Source organism: Simochromis diagramma, unplaced genomic scaffold (genome assembly GCF_900408965.1).
Source record: "Simochromis diagramma unplaced genomic scaffold, fSimDia1.1 OVJJ01000105.1, whole genome shotgun sequence".
In the NCBI taxonomy this organism is placed as follows: Eukaryota; Metazoa; Chordata; class Actinopteri; order Cichliformes; family Cichlidae; genus Simochromis; species Simochromis diagramma.
In genome coordinates this window covers 677,340-701,779 of record NW_024386771.1, presented here as the reverse complement: position 1 = coordinate 701,779, position 24,440 = coordinate 677,340, and the positions used below count along the sequence as shown (strand labels likewise).

The following is a 24,440-nucleotide window of genomic DNA, read 5'->3' as shown; positions in this document are numbered from 1 at the left end:
TTCAGAAACAGCTTTAGTGAAGGTTACAAACAATCTTCTTATGGACTTTGACAGTAGACTCATGTCTTTGCTTGTCCTACTAGACCTCAGTGCAGCATTTTATACTGTTGCCCATAATATTCTATTAGCATGATTCGAGCATGCTGTAGGTATTACAGACACTGCGCTGCAGTGGTCTGTATCATATCTATCTCATGTAAATGGAGAGTCCTCTTCATACCCTAAGGTTAATTATGTTCCACAGGGTTCAGTGCCAATTTCAGGACCAATTCTGCTTTGTTATACATCCTTCACTTAGGCAGCACCATCAGAAGACATATGTATCATTGTAGGGTCTACCTTACAATATAAAGCACCTTGAAGAGACTGTTGTTGTGATTTGGTGCTGTATAAATAAAACTGAATTGAACTGAATTACCAGTGAAGCAGCAGCATTCAGCTTGTTAGACGAAAACACAAATGTCTCCACCCAAGCTCATGTTGTGCTTTGTTATCCTCTCAGTCCCCCAGGTGGAGGTGGAGGTGGATTCAGGGGTGACGTCTGTGCAGCTGCCCTGCAAAATCACACTTCAGCTGCCTGAAGAGGCTAAGGTGGAGTGGAAGTGCTTACATGATACCAAGATCCACATGTATGAGAACGGCTCTGACCAGCCTGAAGAACAGCACCAGGCTTACAGAAAAAGAACAAAGATGAATGAAGACCTGCTAAAAACTGGAGACCTCAGTCTGACCCTGAAATACCCCACAGACTATGACATAGACACCTACACATGCACCGTCTACAGCAGGGAGGGAAACATCCTGCTGAAGAGAAAGGTGGAGCTGAAAGTCAGAGGTCAGTGCTGTAGATACAGGGCAAAGGTTATAGGTCATGTAGGAGTTTATTCTCTGAAAGCTTTCAGTTTAAATCTATATTCAATCCATTCAAATAATATAAATAACTTCAAAATAAAAACCTCTGGCATAATTCAAGTTTTGATCACATCAATAGTTTAATTAGTTTAGTCCAAATCAGTGACTGAGTCAGCATGTTGTTGAAGTGAGTTGAGTGATTGTGAGCAGATCAGATGTCCGAACTTCCCCTGTAGAGAAAGCAAAATCTTCTCCAGAGTTTCCCACCTCATGTTGATACATGTTGGACTGAATTTAAGAACAGATCATAAAGTCCCATAAAGCCCGTCTGTCTGACCATCTTCATCAGCTGCTACATATTACTTCCATATCTCTCCTCCCTGGATGTGTCTTCTCTCTGTCTCTTTCATCCTTTCCAGTGGGATAGTTGGCATCTCACTCTCTGACTTCTTCTCTTACAAAATAACACGTAGCACATTTTGAATTCTGCTGCTTCAGAGGAAACGTCACAGTTGGAGATATTCAGGCTGACTTTTCCACAAGTTCAGTGTTTCACAATAAAAGCCTGGTTAAAGCCTCGATACTACTCTGATGTGGGCGTGGACAGCTGGAGACTCCACAGCTGAGGAGTCCTTCCTGTTAGACTTCTTTGAAGTGCGCTTGAAATCCACCCGGTAACAAAAACGGAAAAGCGGACGTCTGCACCAAAGATGGGCAGTAACTGCAATACGATTACTTTTTTCAAGTAAAGAGTAAAGTAAGGGACTAGATTCAGTAGTTCATAATTTTAGGTGGAAGAGAAAAAATAAGAATAAGAATAATATATCTGTCGAATAGTAATAAGTGTGCCATTACATATGCACACTTAATTACTATTGCAAAAAAGTTAATTAGATTACTGTTACTGTCCCGTGAGCACGCTGCGTTACTGCATTACTAAAACTGTGATTTTTTTTGCACGAGTGGCTTATGACAATGACGTAAGCAAGTGCGACGTTCGTGGCAACAGTTGTGTGCAGATCAATGGATAATATATAGGGTGTGGGAGAGAGTATGAGCGTGCAGCGTTTAAAACGTGGAAGTACTGACCTTACTTTGAGTTTGATTCCGTAAAAAGTGACAAAAACATTAGCATCCGCTGTTTGGAAAAACCTTCTTTTTACAGTGAAAAAAACCCCTAAACTTCCGTACAAGCACCCATACGGAAATGTGAAATTCACAGAGAAACTCCTGGATTCTTCCACTCATATGACAGCTGCGACACACTTGCACCAGGGCAAACCTCTGCCTGCCTCACTCCTGCTAAACAGGTGAAAATAGAGCAACAGGGCCGCTGATTCTTTGATTTTATTTATTTTCTGCTGTGTTTTACTTGCATCTATTTGAAATAGTGAGTGTATACACAAAACCCTATTTTATTTTATGTGCTTGAATGTGCAGAAAAATAGGTTTGAATGTTAAAGAAATTTCTTCCAGTCAGAGAATGTTGCATATAATTTCATTTTTGCTTGATGCATAAAGTTAAAAGATTAAAAGTAATAATAAACGAAGTTTTGAAAGGAGACTTTTTTCATTTAAATACATTTTATATGATGGATTATGCAAAAAAAAGTAGAATTTGGATTGAAGCAATTGAAGAACTATCACTTCATTACCTATTCAGGATGTAAATCATGTTTTTAAAAAGTAACTAAGTAACTGATTACTTTCGAAAATAAGTAATCAGTAAAGTAACGGGATTAATTTTGGGAGGAAGTAATCACTAATTAGTTACTGATTACTTTTTTCAAGTAACTTGACCAACACTGGTCCGCATAGTCTCTCGTGCTCACCGTCTGATGACATTTACATCACTGGGACCCACGCAGCCCCTCAGAAATGATAGTCTGTGCCACAGACTGAAAAGCTCTGTCGCGCTTTAGTCTTTAGTGTTGTACGAGGGACAACTAATAGATTTTGAGCTTTTGAGGGAAGAGTGCAAGCAGAGGTGTGTTTGACAAGAAGTTAAGATTCTGTAAATAGTCTGGACCTTGGCCATTTAGTGCTTTGTATGTAAGAGTGAGAAGTTTAAAAAGAAATCTGAAATCAACTGGGAGCCAATGTAAAGAAAAGAAAATATGGGTAATGTGAGCATGCTTCCTAGAGTGTGTCAGGACTCTGGCTGCAGCATTCTACATTGCCTGGAGGTGTGACAGAGATGCCCGTAAAAAGGGCATTACAGTAATCAAAGTGACATGATACTACATGAACAATTATTTACATTTCAGAGGAGGAGACTATAGCTCGCGATTTAGAAATGTTCTTTAAATGAAAGAAACAGGAATGGGAGATTGATTTTAAATCTGCATCCAAGATCAAGGAGGAAACAAATACTACACCAATGATTAGCAAAAAGAAAAAAATACTTGACTGTTTCTTGAGTGTATATCAGCCGAATTCTTAAGCCTATTAAATATTATGGTCGACAATATGAAAGGCAGCACGGAGGTCAAGCAGAGTACAGAGTAATTTCCTGCATTAAAATATCATTAAAGACTTTCAAAAGAGCAGTTTCAGTGGAGTGCTGCTTCTGAAAACCAGACTGAAAAAGGATCAGAAATCTCTAGTGTGTATAATAAAGATCTGAATTGATTTAAAACAAGTTTTTCTAACACTCAAAATAGTCATTTCAAATAGGCTGGCAATTGCTGAAAGAACTGGCATCAAGACTAGGCTTTTTTAAGTAATGGAATTACTGTCACAGCTGGAGGCCAATTGAAGGAAATAGACTCAACCGCGGACAGCACTCAGAAACACTCGATCTGAGAACAAAAGACTTTATTTACTGAGTTCGTGTAGGTGCACAGAGCAAACAGAAAGGCGAGGAGCACTTCAAAGATAAACCATAAACTTAAATGGCGCACAGAGGGAAACAATTCAATTTAGTTTTATTTATATAGCGCACTTTTCTCCTCTCCTCCTCTCCCTTATCTTCCCTGCTTAGCCTCTTATGTCCTTGTCTAATCTCATGTTTTTTGTATTACTTTTCCCTGGAACACTCTCTCACAGTCTGTTCTCTAAAACCTAAAAGAGAATTATGGATTTGATCAACTGGGATCTGAATGCTATGGACACCCTTTTCTTAACAAGATGTCTGGGCTCGGGTGAGCCTGAGTGTCCGGGTTTTATTTTCCCTGCCGGATACACGATGGAGGGTTGGCAGAAATGGAGAATCGTGTGCCTGGCAGGACTGTCGATCGAAGACGCTGAAGATATCTACCTATTCGGAACCATGATAACAGGGTTCTTGCTGATCAGAGCTGGCTTGGCCCTGACTTATTAAGAAAGCGGAACCGGCTGTTCAAACCCCCACAAGGCTACCCGCTGGGATTGAAACGATGGGACGAGACATGAGTTCTCAGAATGGGCTCATTTAGTGCAGCATGGATAAGATCTTGGAGAAGCTTGAGGCTGCCGTGAACACTCAGAATAAGACCTGTGAGTGCAAATTGGATTACATCTTGGAGAAGTTCACTCAGAATAACATCTCTGAGCGCAAATTGGATCACATCTTGGAGAAGCTCACTGCAACGTGAGTTCTCAGAATCTGCTCATTGAGCACAAGAATGATAAGACCACGGAGCGTAAGTTTGATAACATCATGGAGAAGCTCGCGGCTCTCTAACGGGAGATTGAGAGACCAGTGTTGGACTGCTAAGAACAGCTTTGAAATTCTCATGAGTTGTTCGCACTAAAGGAGAAAACCACCATCATAATGTGGCTATCCTTTTGGTGCCAGCTGCGGGCTCAAGGCTGGAGCTGAAAAAAAAAAACACCCTGATAACGGCTGTGTTTAGACTGTTCTTCCGATTCTATGCAAGGCCACCTGGGTTGACTGGAAGACTGTTTACTTAGCCTGGCAGGGCGAAGGACACTGTCTCAGCTGAACTATGGACACGTACACACACACACTGATATACACTCACTCATCCCCCCTCCCTTTCCAAACGCTTTCAATGCTTGTTCCCTCCTGGAATAATAGCGCAGGGCAGGATGGCTGCTGTGTTTGCTTCAGATTCCTCCTCACCCCCTACCCAACCATGTTGCTTGTCACGTGCTCCATAATGTTGTGCTGTGAACATTTATGTGCTTTCTGTGCAGAGGAGTGGTTTTTTTTGTTTCCTGTCCTCATGCTGTCCTCCCATAGGAGCCCAGCATGAGTAGAGGTCTCTTTTTTTCCTCTTGTACTTTCCCATTGTAGTGTACATTTCAGTGTTTTTCTGTAATGCTACCTGTTTCCCCATATGATGTCTGTGTTGTGTGTGTAAGGTGCGGGGGGGGATAAAGCATTGATTGATTGATTGATTGATTGATTGATTGATTGATTTATTGATTGATTGATTGATTGATTGATTGGTTCCTCTGCAGATGATCTGTTTGTTGTCAAACAGCTAAGAGATCATCTGCAGATAGCTGTTTGACAACTACTCTTTCAAGGATTTTTGATATGAAAGGAAGGTTGGAGATTGGCCTATAATTAGCTAAGACAGCTGGGTCTAGGGATGGCTTTTTAAGTAAAGGTTTAACTACAGCCAGCTTGGAGGCCTGTGGTGCATAGCTGATTATTAGAGATAGGTTGATCATATTTAAGATTGAAGACTTAATTAATGGCAGGACTTCTTTGAGCAGTTTTGTAGGAATGGGGTCTAAAAGACATGTTGATGGCTTGGAGGAAGTAATTATTGAAGTTAACTCAGAAAGATCAATTGGAGAAAAAGAGTCTAACTTAACTAAGAGTAGCTGTAGATAATATTACATCTGTGGGATGATTGTTGGTAATTTTTTCTCTAATGATAAAAATTGTATTTGTGAAAAAGTTCATGAAGTCGTTGCTAGTTAAAGGGATGGTTGGCTTCAATAGAGCTCTGACTTTTTGTCAGCCTGGCTACAGTGCTGAAGAGAAACCTGGGGTCGTTCTTATTTTCTTCAATCAGTGACAAATAGTATGATGTTCTGGCTTTGCGGAGGGCTTTCTTATAAAGCAACAAACTATTTCTCCAGGCTAAATGATGATCCTTTAAATTTGTGACACGCTATTTTCTCTCCAGCTTACGAGGTATCTGAATTTGGCTACGTGTTTGAGAATTATACCACGGAGTCAGATTTGAGGCCTTAGTTTTCACAGGAGCTACAGTATCCAGAGTTGTACGTAGTGAAGAGGTAAAATTATTAACAAGATAATTGACCTCTGTTGGAGTAGCGTTCAGATAGCTGCTCTGCTCTATGTTGGTACAGGGCATTGAAGATGATAACAGTGGGTGGATTATATTCTTAAACTTAGTTACAGCGGTTTCATAAAGACATCTACTGTAATAAACTCTACTCCCCACTGCTGTGTAATCAATTATTATAAATGTAAATGTTATCAGAAAATGATCAGACAGGAGAGGGTTTTTAGGAAACACTGTTAAATTGGAGTAGTCACTGTAAACGAGGGAAACAGGAGTTAGCTAGTAAACTCGGATGCCATTTCAAAGTGAACATAGTGAATGAAACATACTCTTAGCAGGCGGAGGTGTAGCTTAGTAGAGGAAAAGAGGGTCCGGGTGAGAGGACATGTGATCCGATGATGAAATCCGTGAGATTCAGAATGCTGAGTGGGGATGCCAGGTGAGTAGGGATGGGTATCGTTTAGGTTTTATCCGATACCGGTGCCAAATCGGTACTTTTGAAACGGTGCCGGTGCTCAAACGGTGCTCAAACCGGTGCTTAAAGAATGGAGAACACAAAATTTGTCAAAAAACCTCTCATATTCAGCTGGTTTTTTGTAAAAAAGATAACAATGTTAGCCTTTTCTGCAGCTATGGGGCACATATGGCATCACTCTTGGCTGGAAGCAGAGCTTAAACAATGGAAAAAACACAAACTTTGTCCAAAAACCTCTCATGTTTAGCTGTTTCCCTCTTTTTCTTTGGTCATTTTAGCCTTTTTGGCCAGGGTGAAGGGAGTATCTGCCATCAAACAAGAAGACAGCCGCATGTAGCTATGATGATGTTTGCTAGTTCACCTTACCTGCACTAATGTAATAACGTGGTTAGCCTACTCAACGTAAATTACACACGAACAACATTAAGCTACTCACGCAGAGAAGAACGGCTGCTGCTGCCATCATCATCCATCATCATTTCTGCTACACTGACAGGGCTATGGGCCAGGACTCTCCTCTTCGTGTTTTTGGGGGATGTTGCTAACTCCGGGTCTGATAACAGGCACCACACCCGCAGTAGATGCGCTCGGTGTGAGGTCTCGCAGCAAGCTATCAAATACTGCACATTTCTCGGCTTTTAAAAAAAAAAACGCTATGCGTCGCCAGGTGTTTCAAATTCAAATTCAAATTCAAATTTTATTTGTCACACACACACAACCATACACAGTATGACATGGGGGTGAAATGCTTGTAGCTGTACAATGCCCGACCATTAAATGACAGAAGAAAAGTTTTACAATATTTACAATATTCAGGTTACTACAAAAATTTACAAATTAATTTAGGAATTTACAGTAAAGAATGTGCAAATAGCAGAAGAGATTATAAAGATAAGGATTATAAATTATAGGAATTATAGGATTATAGGAAATGTGTGGTGACGTGTGTGAGAGTCCAGTCTTATAGTGACGTGTTTGGGAGAGTCCAGTCCTACACCTGGTTCAGGGCCCGAATAGCCTGGGGGAAGAAGCTCCTCCTCATTCTCTCTGTTTTGGCCTTAAGGGAGCGGAAGCGCTTCCCAGACCTCAACAGTGAGAAGAGTCCATTGTTGGGATGGGAGAGATCCATCATAATCTTCCTGGCTTTGGACTTGCACCGCTTGGTGTAGATGGACAGCAGGTCAGGGAGCTCTGATTGAAATATGCGTTCTGCCGAGCGCACCACCCTTTGCAGATCTCGTCTGTCCTACTTGGTGCTGTTCCCAAACCAGGTGCAGATGTTTGCCGTCAGGACGCTCTCGATGGTGCAGGAGTAGAAGTTCTTGAGCACCTTCAGTGGCAGATGGAAGTCTCTAAGTCTTCTGAGGAAGAAGAGACGCTGACAGGCTTTCTTAACCAGGGTGTTGATGTGACAGGACCATGACAGATCCTGAGTGATGTGGACACCCAGGTATCGGAAACTGTCCACTCTCTCCACTGGCGTGCCACTGATGATGAGGGGTTTGTAATTCCTCGCCTGCTTTGTAGTGAAGTCCACGATCAGCTCCTTAGTCTTGCTGATGTTTAGGAGGAGGTTATTCTCCTGGCACCAGGTCTCCAGGTTCCTAATCTCCACCAGGTAGGCCGTCTCGATGTTGTCGGAGATCAGGCCCACAACAGCAGTGTCGTCAGCAAACTTGACAATGGAGGTGGTGTCTGATGTGGCTACACAGTCATAAGTGTACAGTGAGTACAGCAGGGGGCTTAAAACACAGCCCTGAGGCACTCCAGTGCTGAGTGAGATGGAGGGGGAGACTTGTTTTCCCACCCTCACTGATTGGGGTCTGTCTGTGAGGAAGTTGAGGATCCACTGACACAGTGATGAGCTGAGTCCTAGATCCGTCAACTTGGTGAAAAGCTAAGAGGGAATTATTGTGTTGAATGCTGAACTGTAGTCCACGAACAGCATCCTAACATAATTCCCTCTGCCAGTGTCCAGGTGACTCAGGGATGTGTGGAGCAGGTGAGATATGGCATCGTCTGTGGAACGATTAGTCCGGTAAGCAAACTGAAGTGAGTCGATGGTGGCAGGAAGTGAAGAAGTGATGTGATCTCTCATCAGTCTTTCAAAACACTTCATCACAATTGAAGTCAGTGCTACTGGACGGTAGTCATTGTGGCAAGCGGGCTGTTGTTTCTTTGGAACAGGAACAATAATGGACTGTTTGAAGCACGTGGGAACCACAGCTTGGGCCAGGGACAGGTTGAAGATCTCCGTGAACACCGGTGCTAGTTGATCAGCGCAGGCTCTAAGGACCCGGCCAGGGATTGCATCTGGTCCTGCTGCCTTCCTGGTGTTCACCCTCCTGAAGGTGTTCCTCACGGCATGCTCTGTGATGACGAATGCATTTTCTTCACTGGTGCACTCCGAGCGCGCGCAGCCGTTTGTTGTTTTAATTGCTGCGGCGTCGAAGCGAGCATAAAACGTGTTCAGCTCATCAGCCAGTGAAGCGTCTGCATTCATCATTGAAGAAGCTGGTCGTTTATAGTCCGTTATAGTCCGCAGTCCTTTCCACAGGCTCTTAGAGTCGCACTGTCGTAGCTGTGACTCTAGTTTTTCCCCGTAGCTCCACTTTGCCTTTCGGACCGTGCTGCGCACGTTGTAGGACGCAGCCTTGTATAGGTCCATATTACCGGAGACAAGCCCTTCATTGTAGGCAGTGGTGCGTGATCTCAGAGCGTCGCGGATGTTTTTATCCACCCACGGCTTCTGGTTGGGAAACGTTCTGATGATAGATCTTTCTGCTGTGTCGTCCGCTAGTTTCCCGATAAATCCCACAACCGCTTCCGTAAACATGTTGATGTCATCAGAGCTGCGCCGAAACATGTCCCAGTCTGCGTCATCCAGTGCGTCCTGCAGCGCGGCCACCGATCGGTCCGTCCAGCGAGCGACCTCCCTCCTGATTGGTGGTTGCTGCTTTAGCCTTTGTTTGTAGGCAGGCATGAGGAAGATGGCGGAATGGTCCGATTTTCCAAATGCCGGCAGGGGCTGAGCCTTGTAACAGTTCTTGAACGGGGTGTAGCAGTGGTCTAATGTCCTCGTGCCCCGGGTGGGGCAGTTGATGTGCTGGTGAAGGTTGTGAAATGTCCGTTTGAGATTCACTCTGTTAAAATCTCCCATAACAATGAGTGCGGCATCTTGGTGAAGTGTTTGTTGATGTGTGAGAGCCTCATGTAGCTCACATAAGGCAGTGTCCGAGTCCGCGTGAGGCGGAATGTAAACAGTGCAGGCAATGACCGCAGTGAATTCCCGAGGGAGATAGAAAGGGCGACACTTAACGATCAAAAGCTCCAGATTGGGCGAGCAAGAGCGTGTGAGTGGGGAGATGTTTGTGCTGTCGCACCATCTGTTGTTCACCATCAAACATACTCCACCACCTCTTTTCTTCCCCGACTCCATTGTCCTGTCCATGTGGTAAACCGAAAAGAACCCCGTCGGCTGCACGGCGTGGTCTGGTATCGCTGGGTTCAGCCAAGTCTCAGTGAAGCAGAGGAGGTTGCAGTCCCGAATGTCTCTCTGGAACTTGATTCTGGCTCTGAGGTCATCAAGCTTGTTCTCGATGGATTGAACATTGGCTAGCAGGATACTGGGCATGGGTGCGCGGTGTGCGCGAGCCCGTAGCCTGTTCCTGATGCCGGCTCTTTTACCTCGAGGCCGTCGCTTAGGGTTGCGTCCTTTGTTCTCTCTCAGGATCTCCTTTGGCCAGTTTGGGTCCGGAGTTAAACATGGTGAAATGTTCGCGTATTGCAGACCAATAGAAACCAGAGTGTCTCTACTGTAGCGGATTTGTGTGTTTTGCATGATGCCCATGCAAGATTATCGCAGATATAGCAAAAAGTGACGAAAAACTGCAAAAAGTGGAGAAGTTAGGGCAGAGCATCCAGCACGGCAGCCGACCTCACCGGCGCCATTTTACAATCATCAGATTCGAGGTGTTACCTCCTTTGACAGTATCACAGTCTCACCTTAAAGCACTTGTTGCAGGCTGCTGAGTTTGCATATTTTGCTGTGAAGTACAGCCATACTTTTGACCGCTTTGCCTTGGGCATTTTTAATCTGTAGCTCTTCTCTAAAAGAACGTACGTACCTGGACCCGCCTACTATCCTCAGAAACGTAAAATGATTGGCTAGAAGTGTATCACAGCTCAGGAAAAAAAAGCACCGAAATAAAGCACCGAAATGTGCGCTGCTTTTCGGTCTGGTTACTACCGTTTATGTCAGAACCGGTGCCATCATGGCACCGGACACTGGTACCCATCCCTACAGGTGAGAATGTGAGAGAAACTGCGGGCTGCCCAACAATGTCTTCAGGCAGGTTAGGGCACTGACTTAGCAGTATTCAGTGATTTTGCATGTTTGCAGACTATCTGGCAAAGTGTGATTGCTAGCGTTGGTCTTAAGAAGCCGGCAGTTCAAATTACATACAGTTATAGCCTGTCAGCGTTGATGAGGTGGCTCTGCCCAGAGGTAGAAACGTCGGCACTGAGGAAGAACCCAGCACTCGCCTGGACCATGACAATTACCTCAAGATGCTAAGACCGGACACAACTTTGCCTCAGTGAACTTTTAACGATAGACAGTAATGGTGGACCAATGCTTGTAAGAGATCCAAGTGAAACAGAGGGAGTTAAGAGCTCTAACGAGGGTGATAAAGTTTGGATCATGAGCACAGTACTAACCAAGTCATTTAGTGTAATTGGAGAAAGTGAGGTAAATAAAGCAGCGCACTGAGCCTTCAGAGAAAAAACCTAAGGATAACTTTTATCATAAGTCCATGACCTTATATAGAAAATGATGAAGAAATATATTATTGTCATCATCGGCTCTGTGCTAATAACTGCTTTATTAGGCATCTATATTCAGGACATCATCTCTCATCTAATCATTATTTCTAATTTTGTATTTGTTTTCCTCTCAGAGTGTCAGTTGGAGGTGGATTCAGGGGTGGTGTCTTTCCGTATGCCCTTCAAAACCACAGAAAACCTGCCTGAAGACACTAAAGTGGAGTGGAAAGATGAGAGCTCCAGAACGGTTCACGTGTATGAGGATGGTTCTTACCAGCCCGAACAACAGGACGAGTTTTACAGAGGCCGAACAAAGACAAACGAAGACCTGCTGAAAACTGGAGACCTCAGTCTGACCTTGAAATACCCCACAGAAAGGGACAGTGGAACCTTCATCTGTAGAGTTTGGAGCGGTGGAAAGATCCTCGGATCAAAAAGGCTGCTGCTCCAAGTCAAAGGTTTGATCCATTGTTTGTCTTTTTTTTTTTCACCAGTAGCAGGCTTCCACCTCAGTGTGAGTGAATGTTCACCCAGCAGAAGGGTTCAAAACCTGAAAATTCACCTAAATTCAATTCAAATTAGAAAAAAAGAACTCACTCATTTCAAATCCTTTTCATTTATATAGTGCCAAATCACAACAACAATCACCACAAGGCACTTTATATTGTAAGGTAAACCCTACAATAATATATACTGTAAAAACCCAACAATCATATGGCCCCCTATGAGCAAGCACTTTGGCAACAGTGGGAAGGAAAAACTCCCTTTTAACAGGAAGAAACCTCCGGCAGAACCAAGGTCAGGGAGGGGCGGGGCCATCTGCTTCGACTGGTTGGGGTGAGAGAGGGAAAACGGGATAAAGATATGCTGTGGAAGAGAGACAGAGATTAATAACAGCTATGATTCGATGCAGAAAGGTCTATTAACACATAGTGAGTGAGAACACTGACTTTAAAGGAAAAACTCAATGCATCATGGGAATCCCCGGCAGCCTACGTCTAATGCAGCATAACTAAGGGAGGATTCAGGGTCACCTGGTCCACCCCTAATTATATGCTTTAGCAAAAAGGAAAGTTTTAAGCCTAATCTTAAAAGTAGAGATAGTTTCTGTCTCCTGAATCCAAACTGGAAGCTGGTTCCACAGAAAAGGGGCCTGAAAACTGAAGGCTCTGCCTCCCATTCTACTTTTACATACTCTAGGAACAACAACATAGGGGGTCATATGATTGTTGGGTTTTTTTTCTCTGTATCTATGAAGCGCCTTGAGGCGACTTATGTTGTGATTTGGCGCTATATAAATAAAATTGAATTGAATTGAAATTGAACAAGTAGGCCTGCAGTGTAAGAGCAAAGTGCTCTAATAGGGTGATATGGTACTACAAGGTCATTAAGATAAGATGGGGCCTGATTATTTAAGACCTTGTATGTGAGGAGCAGGATTTTGAATTCAATTCTGGATTTAACAGGAAGCCAATGAGGGGAAGCCAATACAAGAGAAATATGCTCTCTCTTTCTGGTCCACTAGTCTCTCCAATGTAGACTTGTGGGCATTCCTCACTGGACTGTACAGGATACACCACATTGTTAAGTTTGTGTTTTGGAGTTTTGGCTTTCGGGTGAAGACGTACATTGGAGAGACCAAACAGCCACTTCACAAGCACATGGCACAACATAGAAGAGCCACCTCCACGGGACAAGACTCAGCAGTTCATCTGCATCTAAAGGACAAAGGTCACTCTTTCGATGATACCAATGTTCACATTTTGGACAGAGATGACAGATGGTTTGAAAGAGGAGTGAAAGAAGCTTCAACGCCCACTCACATCCTGGGCCATCTGACCTCATGAAATAAAATGATAGGGTGGGGCCAGGTTTCACAACGAGCTCACCCAAAACCCTGGCTGATTGTGACCCACACCCGTTTTCACACCTTAGCTCATGCAATTAGGTAGAGCAGCGGTCCCCAACCTTTTTGCGCCACGGACCGGTTTATGCTTGACAATATTTTCACGGACCAGCCTTTAACCCTAGAACACTATCGCTGGGTGATTTATTTATATGATTTCTCTCTCCTGCAGCTGTTTGCGTGTCGAGGAGCCTGTGCCTTCACCAGGGAAGTCTCAAATGTCCCAGGAATGGGTGGACCAAAGACCAGCTTTCCAGAGTCATTATTTTGTTTTAGGAGGGGGTTTTTTTTTCATTTTGTTAGACATGGCACAGTTGAAAGTAAAAGAAGACCACTCTAATTTCTCATGTGTTGTCATATTTTGATATATTTGATTACTTTTTATTGGTTATATTATATCGGGTAAAAATCACCCGGCATTAGTGATTGTGTTACTATTTATAGCGATAGTGTTCTAGGGTTAAGGTGTCGCGGATAAATACAACAAAATAAAACTAGTACCGGTACCGAAAAAAAGAAGATTTACTCATAACACACATGAAAAGACCCAGGAAAACCGAGTTAACGATAAAAACGATAGCAAAATAACACTGAAAACCGAAAAAAAAAAACACCTGAAAACCATACATTTCACACCTGAGCCTCAACTCTCGTGGCCTGGTCCCAAACAACTCACGGACCGGTACCGGTCCGAGGCCCGGGGGTTGGGGACCGCTGAGGTAGAGGATCATCAGGGGCTCCTTTTGTCCCTCTTTGTGGGCACATTCCCACGGGGTTTAAATCTGTGACTCTCCACCATTTGACCCTAGAACTGAAGAAGCTTCTCAGGTGAGAGGTGAAAGATCTTCAACCAACCTAAAGAAGTCCAGATGCTTTTTTTTCCCAAGCTCCTTAGACTACAATGACCTGGATGAATGAGAACATTCACAGACACTCTTTCATGATCAACACCAACAGAATAATAATTCAGAACAATAATTTCTTCCTCCAAAGGCTTAGAATTATTAAAATATTCCCAAACCAATCTAGAATTGGATGTGTGTTGTGCAACATGGTCAATAATATAAATGAGTTCAAGTTAATTCAAAAGTACCATAGGCCATTTTGGCATTACATAGGAAAAGTAACAAAAGACTGTCATAGTAAATAGGGTGAAAGGACTCAGGTGCGAGACTCCTTGCAGAGTAACAGTGAATTTATTCATAGTGAAAAAATAAGGCAACAGTTCGAGTCTGTTATCCAAAAGGGCAGTGCAGTGATACGGTGACTTCTCCCCGTGGTGACAGTGCAGTGATAATCCAAAACAACTTCTTCTTGTGCCCGCTCCTCCTCCGATCCCTGGATCCTGGAGGCAGATGAGAAAAACACACCCACGGTAACTTAAACGTTCTCTCTCCTTCACACACTAGGTACACTAATCACGACTACGCTACCCAGTTTAGCTCAACATTCCAGCGTTGGTTGTGACACCGTTAAATAGGTCTGCTTTGGATTAGTAGCAGCTGGCAAAGTGATTAAGCACAGGTGCGGCGATTCCAGCTCAGGATACTCCTCCTGGGTCAGCTGCCGTTCCGTGCCACGGCTTCCAGAAGTACATGTTCCCGCACACAAACACACATGCACAGGATGGAGAGGAGAACACCACAAAGTACACACAAACACAACAAAAATTGGCAAGGCGACCGGTGAGGACCGTCTAGCCGTGACACAGACAAAACTACAAAAATCTAATTGTTCACTCAACACTAGAACAATTAATTTAACATTCAGCCATAATGATAACACAAAAAACATGTATTTAATAAATAAAACCAGTAATCAGGCGTTGTTTGTTTTTTTATTCAAAAAAAATTATACACACCCACTGCTGTGCTATGAATTCTGGGATAGGATTGGCCACCAAGGATACATCTGACCCATCTTTCAAATTCGGGGAAATGAAGGACGCATTTGTCGGCCGCATTTGGAGCAGCCTTCGAAATGGGACAGACTTCATCGCACCGCTATTTTGTTGTTGTGTTTAGCAATTTGTTGGTGTGATTTGCACTTCAGGGCCACCGTACCTACTTCCAAGATGCATGGAAATGATAAAAAACCTCACAATGCAGGGATTCCAGCAACACTTCATTAACCCTTTAAGACCTACCATAGAACCAAGTCCGCCAGAGCTTATATTATATTTTTACATGCTGTGGAGCCATTTTTGGGAGCATTTCAAGTTGCTATACATCAATACAACCATTATAGCCCAGACTTTAATAATATGTATTCATTAAGTGCATAGTAATTACATAAATTGCAAAAAAGTGCAATAAACTACAAAAAAATTGAAAATCGTTTTTGCTTTTTTAACATATATTTCTAGTTAGAGAAATTTAAGAGGCTTATCCCTCAAAACTGTAAATACAAAAAAGTTGCACAAAATAGTTTCCCACCACAGGAAATTTATTTTGAGTGTCTTCATAGTTTTATTTTTGAAATACACCAATTTTTATACACTGCAGGAAAAACGAAAATAAATATTATACTGCAAATTTGCAAAAAAGCAGCATATGCATCAAAATAAACTATTTCCAGCAGTGCAATATGAGTCCTCAGCATCCCAGAAACGACACAGAAAGTCATAAAGTCAAAGATAACTTTTAAAAAGACCAATATAGGCCCTGAGGCCCTGATGGTAAAAAAGACTACATTTCCGCGAAAATGACGTCACTTCCGGTTTCGGGCAGGTAATGGCGGAAATGCAAAAGTTCGCGCTGACGTCTATTCCAACGTAGGAAGTGTTATGAACAGCTGATCGGACCGGCAAAGCGTGTTTCTGGAATATTATGTTTTTGTTCCTGCAAGCACTTTTTATGCAGTTTTTGCAAAGCTTTATGTGGAAGGAAACCGTGACCTAGGACAAGCTGATGGCATAAGATGTAAGTACAACTCCTCCGGTTTCATATGCAAAAAAAATTTTTGCGCTAGCTTACGTGGTTGCAGTGCTACCGGGATTTAAAAATAGTTACGCAAAACAGAGCGTGTCCGCTCCGATCGGCTCTAAAGGGTTAATAAACAGTAAGCAGAATTGATATTGTCCTTGCAACATTGGAATTTCATAAATGCACGAATGGCTTGGCGTGCAAAAGAATAAAGTCACAACAATGTGATTGGTCACTTGCAATGTTGAACCTGGAACAACATTTTCATGATGATCTGGGAACAACACCAACACGAGGATATCAGATCATCCGTTGCTGTTACGTAATTGGACTTCAAATGCAGCCTCAGAAGGATGTAGATTTTGAATTGAGATGCTGCTTTTGTATAGCTCATGTTGTGTTTTTGTCCTCTCAGACTGTCGTGTGGAGGTGCAGGAGGGGGCGGAGTCTGTACAGCTGCCCTTCATAACCAATGAAAACCTGCCTGAGGCTGCTAAAGTGGAGTGGTCGCATTGTGATCCATTAATGTTCGCCCATATATACGAGAACGGCTCTGACCAGCCTCACAGGCTGCACCTACTATATAGAGACCGAGTGAAAATACATAAAAACCTCCTCAAAACTGGAGACCTCAGTCTGACCCTGAAACACCCCACACAGAGAGACAGTGGGAGATACAGATGTGATGTCTACACTAAGAACATCTGCATCAGAGGAAAGACAGTCCAGCTCAAAGTCAGAGGTGTGTGTGTGTGTGTGTGTGTGTGTGTGTGTGTGTATACCCGCGAGTGCGCGTGTGTGTGTCTGACTGTCTTGTGTCTCCACTACAGGGAGAGTTCAGGACCAGGATCAAACAAGGGACATCAGGAACAGACTCCTCTGATGGCGGATCAATCAGTTTGAAAATAACCAATGATCTTTTTATGGCAGCTGACTCCAGTTTACTTTCCATTCTTATTCTTCTCGATCTGAGTGCTGCTTTCGACACTATTTCTGGCTCTATTCTTCTCAGTAGGCTAGCCTCCATCGGTCTCTCCCATACTCCAGTAAATCCGACCTCCTCTTGGTAGGCACTAAATCAACATTATCCAGAACCAACTGTTTCTCTATTACTATCAATAACTGGCCAGTCTCGTTTCTTCCTCTGTGGAATGTTTGGGTGTCATCCTTGACAGTACTCTATCTTTCAATTCACACATTAATAATGTCACTCGGTCTGCATATTTTCTGGTGCGCAACATTAACGGTTTCTGTCCTTTTCTCACTCCACATGCCACTGGTGTTCTTGTCCACAGCCTTGTTACTTCCTGGATTGATTGCTGTAATTCACTTCTTTTTGGTCTAAATCAAAAATTCATCCACAAGCTCCAACGCATCCAGAACTCTGCTGCTCGTATTATCACCAGGACCCCTTCTATCCGTCACATCACTCCTGTCCTGCAGCACTCACTCACTTGTTCAAAATAGCTTATCCCACATAACCTCTCCACTCTGCTATTTTATATTTGTTTTATGTCTTATGCTTTTATGATTGTGTAAACTGCTGGCTTTTATGTTGCTTTTATTATTCTGCTGTGTACAGTGTCCTTGAGTGTTTTGAAAGGCACTTTCAAATAAAATGTATTATTATTATTATTATTATTATTATTATTATTATTATTATCTGTGTGTTCTTTGATTATTGATCAGCAGTGTTGGGGAGTAATGGAATACATGTACCGCCATTACGTATTCCATCCATCCATCCATCCATCCATCCATCTTCATCCGCTTAATCCGGGGACAGGTCGCAGGGGGCAGCAGCCTAAGCAGAGAAGCCCAGATCTCCCTCTCCCCAGCCACCTCCTCCAGCCTATCCGGGGGAACACCAAGGCATTCCCAGGCCAGCTGAGTGATATAATCTCTCCAGCGTGTCCTGGGTCTGCCCCGGGGCCTCCTCCTGGTGGGACATGCCCGGAACACCTCACCCAGGAGGCGCCCAGGAGGCATCCTTGTCAGATGCCCGAACCACCTCAGCTGGCTCCTTTCGATGTGGAGGAGCAGCGGCTCTACTCTGAGCCCCTCCCGGATGGCCGAACTTCTCACTCTATCTCTAAGGGAGAGGCCAGGCACCCTTCCTTTGGAGGAAGCTCATTTCCGCCGCTTGTATCCGTGATCTCGTTCTTTCGGTCACTACCCACAGCTTGTGGCCATAGGTGAGGGTAGGGACGTAGATCGACTGGTAAATTGAGAGCTTCGCTTTTGCACTCAGCTCCCTCTTCACTACAATGGACCGGTGCAGCGTCCGCATCACTGCAGCCGCAGCACCAATCCGTCTGTCGATCTCCGGCTCCCTTCTCCCATCACTCGCGAACAAGACCCCGAGATACTTGAACTCCTCCACTTGGGGCAGGAACTCATTCCCGACCCGGAGTAGGCACTCCACCCTTTTCCGGCTGAGAACCATGGCCTCAGATTTGGAGGTGCTGATCCTCATTCCTGCTGCTTCACACTCGGCTGCAAACCGTTCCAGTTCAAGTTGGAGGCCTCCACCCGATGAAGCCAACAGAACCAAATTATCCGCGGAAAGCAGAGATGAGTGAAAGCCCTCCGCCACTTGGCTGCGCCTAGAAATCCTGTCCATAAAAATTATCAACAGAACCGGAGACAAAGGGCAGCCCTGGCGGAGCCCATCACCCTTCGGGAACGAGTCCGACTTATTGCCGGCAATGCGAACCAAGCTCTTGCAACGGTTGTATAGGGATCGAATGGCCCATAGCAATGGGCCAAACACTCCATACTTTCGCAGCACCTCTCACAGGACACCACGAGGGACACGGTCAAATGCCTTCTCCAAGTCCACAAAACACATGTAGACTGGTTGGGCAAACTCCCATGCACCCTTGAGAGGATAAAGAGCTGGGCGAGTGTTCCACGGCCAGGACGAAAACCGCATTGTTCCTCCTGTGTCTGAGGTTCAACTAGTGGCTGAACTCTCCTTTCTAGCACCCTGGCATAGACTTTCCCAAGAAGGCTGAGGAGTGCGATCCCCCTGAATTTGGAATACACCCTCCGGTTCCCCTTCTTAAAGTTGGGGACCACCAACCTGGTCTGTCAGTCCAGGGGTACTACCTACTGCCCCTGATCTCCACGCAACATTGTAGAGGCATGTCAACCAGGACAGCCCTACAATGTCCAGAGCCTTCAGGAACTTGGGGCGGACCTCATCAACACCAGAGGCTCTGCCACCAAGGAGTTGTTTAACTGCCTTAGTGACCTCGCCTCCGGAAATTGGCGGTTCATTCCCCTCATTCCCAGACTCTGCTTCCTCCTTGGAAGACGTGTCAGTGGGATTAAGGAGGTCGTCGAAGTATTCCTTCCACCGCCTGACAATTTTCTCACTCGAAGTCAGCAGCGCTCCGCCAGCACTATACACAGTGCAGGTAGATCACTGCTTTTCCCTCCTGGACGCCTGACGGTTTGCCAGAATCTCTTCGAGGCAGTCCGAAAGTCTTTTTCCATGGCCTCTCCGAACTCCTCCCACACCCGAGTTTTTGCTTCAGCCACTGCCCGAGCCGCATTCCACTTGGCCTGTCGATACCTGTCGGCTGCCTCCGGAGTCCCACAGACTAACTAAGCCGGATAGGACTCCTTCTTCAGCCTAGTGGCTCACTTCACCTCTGGTGTCCACCATTTGGTTCGGGGATTACCACCACGGCAGGCACCAACCACCTAGCGGCCGCAGCTCAATGCAGCAGCTTCAGAAATGGAGACGCTGAACATGGTCCATTCGGACTCAATCTCCCCAGTCTCCCTCGGAATGCTGTTGAAGCTCTGCCGGAGGTGTGCGTTGAAGATCTCGCGGACTGGGGCCTCTGCCAGACGTTCCCAGCACAACCTTGCTACGCATTCAGGTGCACCGGGTCTGTCCAGCATCCTCCCCCGCCACCTGATCCAACTCACCACCAGGTGGTGATCAGTTGACTGCTCAGCCCCTCTCTTTGCCCGAGTGTCCAGAACATATGGTCGCAGGTCTGGTGATACTATAATAAAAATGGATCATCGACCTGCAGCCTATAGCGTCCTGGTGCCACGTGCACTTATGGACACTCTTATGTTCGATCAAGGTGTTTGTTACGTTAAACAGTGATTTGCACAGAAGTCCAATAACAAAACACTGCTCGGGTTCAGATCAGGGAGGCTGTTCCTCCCAATCACGCCCCTCCAGGTCTTGCTGGTCTTGCTTGAAGTCTCCTAACAGGACAACAGAGTCTCCAGGTGGAGCACCTTCCAGCACCCCACCCAGGAAATCTAAGAAGGCTGGGTACTCTGAACTGCCACTCGGCGCATGTAAATATAATAATAATCACTGCAGCCAAGAAGAGTGCCTCACGAGCCCAGTTGTAAGTACGTTATTAAGACTCAACTGTACGCCGTGTTCGTCTTTTCCTCCGAAAAATGAGTTTGTTGGAGCAGCCTTTCAACGCCTCTCTCTGTCTCCCGCAAGCAAAGTTGACCCAGCCAACAAAGTGAAGCTAGTTTTCGTCTATGAGCCCGACACGAACCCGAGGTATTAGCCAGAGGTCCCTTTACTACGGTTCAGAGACACTGACTGATGGGTCTGTCTAGCACTGTCTAGCTGGAACGAGAGAATTTTAATACAACAGCAAAAAGCATTAGACACCAAGCAGGCAAAGTTCTTTGTGTTACTCATATATGAGGGAGAGAACCACGACAAGCGCCGTTCCTTCGCTTGACCCCAGTCGCTCTCGTCTGTTCCCTCATAACACTGCTCATTTATTGAGGTCACATGAAAATGCATAGATTCATTAACACATGACGTCTTACATAGGTATACACGTGAACAAAGAGTACCTTGTCCGCGCGTTGTGTAAGTGTGTGTGTGTGTGTGTGTGTCAAGATGTGAGACTGTGAAGACTCCCCAAAGCTGGTGCTAGGAGTCTAGTGGTCCATCTAAACAAAAGGCTCTTATACTTAACCAGATACAGAGTAGATATCCTCCTATACAGTGGGGCAAAAAAGTATTTAGTCAGCCACCGATTGTGCAAGTTCTCCCACTTAAAATGATGACAGAGGTCAGTAATTTGCACCAGAGGTACACTTCAACTGTGAGAGACAGAATGTGAAAAAAAAATCCATGAATTCACATGGTAGGATTTGTAAAGAATTTATTCGTAAATTAGGGTGGAAAATAAGTATTTGGTCACCTCAAACATGGAAAATCTCTGGCTCTCACAGACCTGTAACGTCTTCTGTAAGACACTTTTCTGTCCCCCACTCGTTACCTGTATGAATGGCACCTGTTTGAACTCATCATCTGTATAAAAGACACCGGTCCACAGCCTCAAACAGTCAGACTCCAAACTCCGCCATGGCCAAGACCAAAGAGCTTTCGAAGGACACCAGGAAAAGTATTGTAGACCTGCACCAGACTGGGAAGAGTGAATCTACAATAGGCAAGCAGCTTGGTGTGAAAAAATCAACTGTGGGAGCAATCATCAGAAAATGGAAGACATACAAGACCACTGATAATCTCCCACGATCTGGGGCTCCACGCAAGATCTCATCCCGTGGGGTCAAAATGATCATGAGAACGGTGAGCAAAGATCCCAGAACCACACGGGGGGACCTGGTGAACGACCTGCAGAGAGCTGGGACCAAAGTAACAAAGGTCACCATCAGTAACACACTACAACGGCAGGGAATCAAATCCCGCAGTGCCAGACGTGTTCCGCTGCTGAAGCCAGTGCATGTCCAGGCCCGTCTGAAGTTTGCCAGAGAGCACATGAATGATACAGCAGAGGATTGGGAGAATGTCATGTGGTCAGATGAAACCAAAGTAGAACTTTTTGGTATAAACTCAACTCGTCGTGTTTGGAGGAAGAAGAATACTGAGTTGCATCCCAAGAACACCATACCTACTGTGAAGCATGGGGGTGGAAACATCATGCTATGGGGCTGTTTTTCTGCCAAGGGGACAGGACGACTGATCCGTGTTAAGGACAGAATGAATGGGGCCATGTATCGTGAGATTTTGAGCCAAAACCTCCTTCCATCAGTGAGAACTTTGAAGATGAAACGAGGCTGGGTCTTCCAACATGACAATGATCCAAAACACACCGCCCGGGCAACAAAGGAGTGGCTCCGTAAGAAGCATTTGAAAGTCCTGGAGTGGCCTAGCCAGTCTCCAGACCTCAACCCCATAGAAAATCTGTGGCGGGAGTTGAAAGTCCGTGTTGCTCAGCGACAGCCCCAAAGCATCACTGCTCTCGAGAAGATCTGCATGGAGGAATGGGCCAAAATACCAGCTACTGTGTGTGCAAACCTGGTAAAGACCTATAGTAAACGTTTGACCTCTGTTATTGCCAACAAAGGTTATGTTACAAAGTATTGAGTTGTATTTTTGTTAATGACCAAATACTTATTTTCCACCCTGATTTACGAATAAATTCTTTACAAATCCTACCATGTGGATTCATGGATTTTTTTTTCACATTCTGTCTCTCACAGTTGAAGTGTACCTCTGGTGCAAATTACTGACCTCTGTCATCATTTTAGGTGGGGGAACTTGCACAATCGGTGGCTGACTAAATACTTTTTTGCCCCACTGTATATCATAAATCAGTAAGAGAAGATATAACCTCTCTCATGACCTTAAGGTCTGTGTGTGCATGCCAGAACACTCTGGAAGGCACACAAAGTCTTTGCAGACTATTAAGGATCAGACCTCTATCAATATGGCAGCATATATGAGTAAATATTTCTAAGCATAAATAACAATAAATAATATAAACCTGCCACTGACCTATTTCATTATAATAGTTTTCTATATTAGATTGCTGCAAAAAGTACAGCCTTACCTAATGTCCACCCTACTGTTACTCATTTTATATGAAGATTTAAAAATCTATTTAATATTGGTATGGCGAATAATCTTCAGTAATAGTAATAAATTACACAGTAATAGTACATTAATGTAGTTGTAAAAAGCATGATAATATATTAAGTAATCCAAAGTATTCAGAATACGTTACATATTCTGCAATCTGTAGTGGAATACATTTCAAAAGTAACCTTTCCAACACTGTTGATCAGTGATGTCAGAGTGGAGTCAGTGTGATGTTTTTGTTGTGTGTTTGAGACTTTTAGGCTGTGTCCCAATTCAGTGACCACATGCTTCGAGTATGCATTTTGAGACCTATTACAGCTCAGCGACGCAACAACGGCTGTCCCAATTCTGTTAGGAGGTGGTGGGTAGGTGTATTGTGGTTGTTTGATAAGATAAGATAAGATAGAACTTTATTAATCCCTCGGGTGGGTTCCTCTGGGAAATTCGATTTCCAAAAAGCACAGCACCGACAGAAGTTACAGAGTTACAGAATATTTTATATACACACACACACACACACACACACACATATATAAATACAGAGACAAATATAAATAAAATATACGAAGGGGATAAATAGAATAAATAGGAATAAAAATAAAAATACAAGTGAATTGCACATTTCAAGTATTGAGGTCTATTGCACCATTGACTATTTACAAAAAGTATTGCACAAGGTATTGTACAGTGAGGTGAAGAGGCACTACAGCTTAGTTGTTCCCCCCTCCTTTGTCCTCCTGTCTCCCCTCCCTCTCCCCTCCAGAGAGGAGTTAAACAGTCTGATGGCGTGTGGGACAAAGGAGTTTTTAAGTCTGTTAGTTCTTGTCTTGGGGAGAAGCAACCTGTCACTGAACAGACCCTTCTGGTTGTTAATGGCCGTGTGCAGAGGATGCCCAGCATTGTTCATAATGTCCAGCAGTTTCTTTAGTGTCCTTTTCTCTGCCACTGTCACCAGAGTGTCCAGCTTCATGCCGACCACAGAGCTAGCCTTCCTGATCAGTTTCTCCAGCCTGGATGAGTCCTTCTTTGCTGTGCTGCTCCCCCAGCACACCACAGCATAGAAAAGGACTCCTGCGACCACTGACTGGTAAAACATCCTCAGGAGCTTCCTGCAGATGTTAAAAGACCTCAGCCTCCTGAGGAAGTACAGTCGGCTTTGGGCTTTTTTATACAGGTGCTCTGTGTTGCATGACCAGTCCAGTTTATTGTCCACCCACAGCCCGAGGTACTTGTATTACTTGGGTTTTGTTTTCCTTTTTGTTATAGGTAGGCGAGGCGGGGCTTGATGGCATTCTGACACACCTGCGACGCATCGGACGTCATCAGTGAGCGCTTTTAGGGAGCAGAGTCACGGACGTCT

The 24,440-nt window shown here is 44.4% G+C and overlaps 1 protein-coding gene across 2 annotated transcripts; it reads left to right on the top strand.

Annotated features, from left to right (window-relative positions):
• The first annotated feature begins 396 nt into the window (after positions 1–396).
• On the top strand, positions 397–17,777 carry LOC120738175. Of its 2 annotated transcripts, XM_040039326.1 has the most exons (4): positions 398–835; positions 11,496–11,819; positions 16,607–16,933; positions 17,022–17,777. In XM_040039326.1, the coding sequence occupies exons 1-4, from the start codon at positions 460–462 to the stop codon at positions 17,072–17,074; spliced, it is 1,080 nt and encodes a 359-aa protein (XP_039895260.1). In that variant the 5' UTR covers positions 398–459; the 3' UTR covers positions 17,075–17,777. The 2 variants fall into 2 exon arrangements, with proteins under 2 accessions (XP_039895254.1, XP_039895260.1); XM_040039320.1 differs by having other exon boundaries at positions 397–835; positions 16,607–17,777.
• Positions 17,778–24,440: the final 6,663 nt, after the last annotated feature.